General features: G+C 38.4%; 1 protein-coding gene across 1 annotated transcript in view; it reads left to right on the top strand.

Annotated features, from left to right (window-relative positions):
* Window positions 1–3,621: 3,621 nt before the first annotated feature.
* Window positions 3,622–6,604, top strand: part of TRPM6 (transient receptor potential cation channel, subfamily M, member 6) — a gene marked incomplete at its 5' end in the record, with an annotated part of 49,679 nt that continues 46,696 nt past the window's right edge. Inside the window, 2 exons of the mRNA XM_009698169.1 lie at window positions 3,622–3,756; window positions 4,268–4,321. Of these exons, the coding sequence (XP_009696471.1) occupies window positions 3,622–3,756; window positions 4,268–4,321 (189 nt within the window). The remainder of the gene's footprint in view (window positions 3,757–4,267; window positions 4,322–6,604) is intronic.

Genomic DNA, 6,604 nt, shown 5'->3' with positions numbered 1-6,604 from the left:
GAGACTTGTGTGTGTCTAAGCAGACAGTGCCTAAGCCCCTTTTGGATTATGGGGGCTCCATTCGCCACCGCTCTTTGAGCCTGGCTATACAGCTAGGTTCTTAACCAGCGAAGAATATGCCCATCCAAGCCATGAGCAGGTAGTTTGTCCAGGAGAATGCTGTGGGAAATGATGTCAAAGGCTTTACTAAATAAAGAGATCTTAAACTGAGAATGTTAAATTTCAGTGGCTGTCTGCTACTTGATATTTTCATTTGGTCCCTTCTGTTCCTTGGTGAAAAGGAGGCTGAGGGGAGATCTTACTGCTCTCTACAGCTACCTGAAAGGAGGTTGTAGTCAGATGGGTGTCGATCTCTTCTCCCATGTAAGAAGTGATAGGACAAGAGGAAACAGCCTCAAGTTGCTCCAGAGGAGGTTTAGATTGAATATTAGGAAGATTTTTTTTCACCAAAAGGGTTTTTAAGCACTGGAGCTGGCTGCCAAGGTAAGTGGTTGAGTCACCATCCCTGGAGGAATTTAAAAGATTTGTTTATGTGACAATTAGGGGTGTGGGTTAGTGGGACTTGACAGTGTTAGGTTTACAGTTGGACTCCATGATCTTCAATGTCCTTTCCAACCTAAATGATTCTTTGATTCTCTGATTTTATATGTATGGGAAGTAACGAATAATATTTTCCTAGTCTCTACATCTTTGACAGAGGAGATTTTAGAGAATTATTGAATAGTCCTCCCCTTCACTCCTATCTTTCCCCAGGTGATTATCTGTTCAGTTATTCCATATCTCTGACAGTGTTTTCTGCTCTTCTGTATACTTTCTTCGGATCCTAAAGTGATTTTTTGGGATAGACAGACCAGCCCTGTACCCAGTATTCAAGATACGGGGTTCTTCACTGAGATATTTAGAGAAATACTAATATTTTATAGATTATTCTGTATTCATCTAATTATAAATCCTAGTAGTCTGTGTACCTTTTTTACTTGTTTGCAACTTATATCCAATTTATGTTCAAGCTTTCAGAATATATGTCCACTAAATTTTTTTTTCTGAGTTATTTCAAGACTGACATGCAGGTGGGGTTGTTTCCCAAATGCACGTTATTTCAAATTTAACAGTATTGAATTTCACCTGCCTTTTTGGATGGTTAGCCCATATTAAGAAATTTTTCTGCACCTCTTCCCAATCAGTTTTATTATGATGAGTATTTTTGTGTCATCAGTAAGTATTTTCAAGTCAGTATTCAATTTGTGGGATTTTCTTGGTCTCCCACCAGTATTAGTAGCCTTTTTCTCTTCCATTTGATCAGTTATTAAACAATTGGAAGACCTTTTGCCTTGTGACAGCTTAATTTGTTTAGAAGTCCTTCAAGAAAGCCATCATCAAAAGCTTTTGTAGGGATACAAATGTACTGTCTCAATTGGACAGCCTTTTCCTCATCGTCCCTGCCAAAATTCTGATAGAGTTCTCATGTCATTCTATAAAATAACTGCCTTGCTTCCTTTTACTCTACTGTATTTACCCATATTGTTATTCTTGCTGTTCCTTATTGTAGTCTCATTATATTTGTCCTTACGAAGTTCTAACTGTATTGATATGCCATACTTTGACAACTTGTACAGTCCTTTGTCTTTTTAACCATTGGCGTATTTTCTACCATCTTACATTGTGCTGTTAGAGGGGCTGATTTCAGCTATACTTCAGTTCCCTCGGAACTTTTAGGTAAATACCACCTAGTCCTGACAATTTGCTACCACTTTATGGATGACTTCTGTAATCTTTTCTACTGACACTTCAATTTGACACAGTTCCTCAGATTTGTCTGCCATAAAGAACAGCTTTGATGTAGGAGCTTTCCTAACATGTTCTGTAGTGAGCAGTGAGGCAATGAATTAGTTTACCATTTCTGCGATAGCCTTGTCTCCTTACATGTTTCTTTTATACATTGATCATCTTCTGGCCTTACAGATTCACAGGCAGTTTGCCTACTCCCGTTCCTCTGCTTCTGCTATGTTTGAAAAAAGATCTATGTACCTGTTCATATCTATTCCAGTGCAATTGTTCAGCACGGTGTTGAATGAAAAGGCATTGTCAAATAATGAGTATGTTCTCCCCTTCAAGTAAGATGTAAAGAGCTCATAATAAACAAGCCATACATCTCTTGCTGCTTCTCCAAGCAAAAATTAGAGTGACATATGTTCCTGAAAGTTTTTCTTTCAACAAAGCAGGAAAAAAAATCTTAAATAACAATATTTTCCTCGTGCATTGTAAAGGAAAAAAAAAAGGAAAAAAAAAGAAAATGCACAAGCACAGTTTTAAAATTTGCTTTTGACTTAGTTTCTTTCTTGATTAAAGAGGAGTACCCCCTTGACTGTCATGATCTGCCAGAACTGCAATCGTTAGGGTCTACAGTTTGTGCATGGTTTTTGTGGTTGTGTCTTCAAATTTTGATTTAGATATTTAAGCAGCAATTTTTAGTTGATTGTCCATGCAGTCTTAGTATTTTTCTGTCTATTTAAATGTTTTAAGGAAACATGCACAGTTATGCACAGATTGTGGCCATTTCTTTTTAGAACTCTGATTCTAGAAGTTCAGAAGGTAAAGACTGTAACCAGCTCTGTGTTTCTGCTTAAACGTCAGCTCAGTCTCAAATGGACTTTACAACAAAGAATGTCATTCTAGTAGTTCCAGACAGCTGTCTAAAGCTCTTTAGACACACTGCCAGCATGAGGAATGACTACTCGAGGAAATTTAATACAAGAATAGTCAGTTTGAGGTATTTCTGGAAGAAACACTGAGATTCAGGAACAGTGCACAAGTTTTCTTTTCACATGTGACAATTCTGTAAAAGTTATTGGTCATCTTTTAACATCACTCTGCCACATGGAAATACACACAGGGAATGAACTATCTTCAAGTGCCAAGTTAGCACTAGCGCCTGCCCCATTTGTGTGCCAGCATCCTCATTCTGCTCCCCACACTATGTTTTCTGTGCATACATTTTCTGTAGAAATTCTTTATATGGATTTATATGAACCTCATAGGTCCAATTTCTTCGCTATTTTGCATGTAGAAATCCTGCTGAGCTCTGAGCAAGTCCATGAGTAGAGTGCTTGTACCGTTTGGACACTGTTGTAGGTAGAGCTCTGCTTCGTGATGTCTTTGAGAGAGTTTATCCTAATGCATATTCTCTCTTATATTTGAAAAGAAGTCTGCTTTAAAGAACTTCAAGTTCCATAGAGAGATCTTGAAATACAGTACCTTGAAATGGCTTTTGTAATATGTCAAAAAAGAAAGGCTTCCCTCCACCCCCTGCATTATCATACATTAGCTTCTGAAGTGAATTAAAGAGTAGGGAATGCATTGTCAGAGTCTGGCTGTAAAGTTAGATTTATAGAATTCTCTACAGACGTTGGATTTATGGACACTCAGTTTTACTCCCCCTTTCTGTTGGATTTTTTACACCGATGTTTCCTCTGGTGTATTTTTCTTTTGTGCTATGCACTTTAAATATACATAAAGAGAAATCATTGTGATAAAGAGATCCATAGCTGTTCAAGGATGTTTTATTTATTTCCAAAAGAAGATAATTTTCTAACCTTTTCCTTCATCTCTGTCCTTCTGGAGGTTGGTGCCTTGGAACAGGCAATGCTGGATGCTTTAGTGATGGACCGTGTGGATTTTGTGAAACTGTTAATAGAGCATGGAGTGAACATGCACCGTTTTCTCACCATATCTCGTTTGGAAGAACTCTATAATACAGTGAGTATTTGAAATCCCAGTGTACAACTTTACATAAGAATGCCTAGAAAGAATACTATTTTGCTTAAGAGATTTGATAATTAGGCCACATTTTTATGAAGTTTTTTTGAAAAAAATTGAAAATTAACAAGTTTTGTTATTGTAATGTTGGATTTTTGGATTGGTCCCAGCTTTTTATTTTCAATTCATTGACATGAAACAGACTGAGTACTCATCTGAAGCTCGTGAGAAATATGTTCTGATTTTAATCTGGTGTGTAATACATGCTTATCTTGCCGAAAATGATATGTTGCTTAAACAAGGTGGTACCAACTTCTTTCTTGAGTATGTCAAGATTTAAGATAGAGGTGTTGCAGATTGGTGTTGAAATGTTTTTGAAGAGGTTTGAGTGGGGAAGAGTTTGAATCACAGTAGCTTATCCCAAGGATCTTTTAGCTGCTTTCTTTTACTGTATTGATTTTCTAATGTAGAGTGACGTGTTTGTTTACTGTCTTGTCTTTTCACACCACAGAAACAAGGACCATCAAATCTACTTTTGCATCACCTAGTTCGAGATGTGAAACAGGTAATAGACGTAGAAAGGGCTGGGGAGCAAAAGGGTAGCTTAGAACTTCAGTGTCCACTGGCACACTGCGATTAGGTAATACGGGGGAATTTTAGGAATAGAAGTGATGGATTCATTACTACAGTCCTATATCTACTAGTTTTATCTTCATCTCACTGATCCTCCTAAGCAATTAACTAGCATGCTACTACTGAATGCTCCCAAGGGTCCTGTACCTTAATTTCAAAGCCAAGCAGTTTGTCTACATCAGACTCTCTTTCTTGAGTTACTAAAGTGTTTGTACAAAAGACCTAGTGAATTAGTGCAGTAATTATGCTCATTACTTTAAGGTGTTCTTTTTTTCCCCCCAAGCTAAAAAAGTCTTTCCTTGTTGAGCAATAACAGAAAGATACTGTGACAAGCTATAATATTATTTCAATGTGCTGCATTGCCTAGGAGAACAGAAGGTGGCAGTGGATGACTACTGCATGGAGCACTGGCTCCATTACTAGTTTAGTGGCAGCCTTGTTATTTAGCTACACAGTTGATTTATTATGTGTTTCTGTTATCTGTTGTACCTCACAGCACTGCTTAGCCAGGAAGGGGTGAGCTGTTCTTTCTGCACCTAGTCTTCACTGCAGGACATGCCTAGATCCAAAACTGGATTAATTGGCGATTTCTTTCCAGGGTATGAATGCTAAGATAAAATAAAATGGGAAGTTTTACTGTTTGCAGAGTTCTGTAGTCTCAAATAGTGGGATTTCTGGTGTGATTTTCTTATTGTGGGTGACTTTCATGTCAATCCCGTGGATGGTTCTGTAGATAGGTATAGGGTATTCTGGTCTCCGTACCAAGCTATTTTCTATGTTTTCCCATATGGATGGACATATTTGAGTTCTAATTTATGTGATAAATCTGGAAGAGCTTAGTGTTGAAGATACATTGAACTTTTCCAGGCTGAGAAATCTGTCTTTCTCACTGATACTGAAGTGATTTGCTCCTTTATATGACCCCTCTCCTAAAAACCATGGCCTGGTTACATCTCAGGTCACTCCGGGAAAACTCAGGGTGTGATCTAAAGGGAAGCTTTTGGCACTTGCAGTGGAATAGTGGAATTTAGGTAGAAAATGGGTGCACAATTTCAAAATTTTCTGTGCTGTTGGGTAAGCTAAACTCATTTGGGACTGGCAAACAGATCTAAATGCTGAAAAGCCTTTTTCACCTGAGCTTCTGTAAGTATGCGTAAGTGCTCTGTGAATGAGTTGTGCAGTTGCAGTCTTACTAAATGTGGTAACGAAGTAGCTAGGACAGTCACCAGAGTGATGTAACCATGAATTTCAGAGTATTTTCTCCATTAGTGTGACCAGCTTTGCTCCTTCTACATTTTAATGGAGATACATTGCAGCCTGCCCTGGTAGCATAAAGTGCTTTTTAGTGCAGAGAAGTGTCTACAAATATAGGTAGTCAGAAATACTTGCCTAACTCTCTGGCAAGCTCTGTCTTATGACATGTGGTTTTGCCCCAGAGTGCCCAGCATGTTGGTGCTTTCTGTTCCATGGAGCTGTGTGGCCTTAGCTGGCTGTACTGATGCTTGCCACTAAATTCTATTAAAAAACCCACTTAGTCTAATGAAGAAAATTACTTTTCACAGTCTGAAAGGCATGGACCACTAGCAATACATATTACCTCTGATCCCATCTATGTACAGGCCCATATTTCACTTCCAAGAGTTGTGGTTTAAGATTTTACCAATAATCTCTAAAATCTGCATGGAAGGTAATCATTCTTCAGAGAATTTGTCACAAACCTTGTGTCTTGGAAGTACAGTGGAGGTAAACTGGGAAGCAGTGGTGCATTAAACAGAAGTAGTGAGAAACTTGGAAGGTACAGCTAATGCACGTGCAGCTGCTGTCCTAGTTGTCATGACAGTCTTGAGCCTCTGCAAGAGATTACCAGTCTCCAGGTATTATTCTACAACATTAAATACATGCTTCATCCATTTCTTCATTTTTAAGTAATGAACTAGTTTAATGTGCAAGTCATACCATACTAGTTTTCTCTTGTTCTGAGAAGATTTTTGTTAGTCTCTGTGGCTGTTGGTTAACTTGAAGAACCACTGCCCTCACTGTTGAATGCAGTTAGTCTTGTGAAAATTGCAGTATACATCTCTATGTGATGTGCGTGCAGCAGACTGTAGATGTCACACTTTTCAGGCTGAAAATGTGGATGTGCCTGCATTCTCCCTCCTAGGCGAGTCTCAAATACCGAATGAACGTGTACACTTTCCTGACAGATGCAAGAGTG

Source organism: Cariama cristata, unplaced genomic scaffold, assembly GCF_000690535.1.
Source record: "Cariama cristata isolate BGI_N322 unplaced genomic scaffold, ASM69053v1 scaffold9834, whole genome shotgun sequence".
In the NCBI taxonomy this organism is placed as follows: domain Eukaryota; kingdom Metazoa; phylum Chordata; class Aves; order Cariamiformes; family Cariamidae; genus Cariama; species Cariama cristata.
Note: the sequence above shows the minus strand (reverse complement) of the source record. Positions and strands in the feature narration are given on the sequence as shown.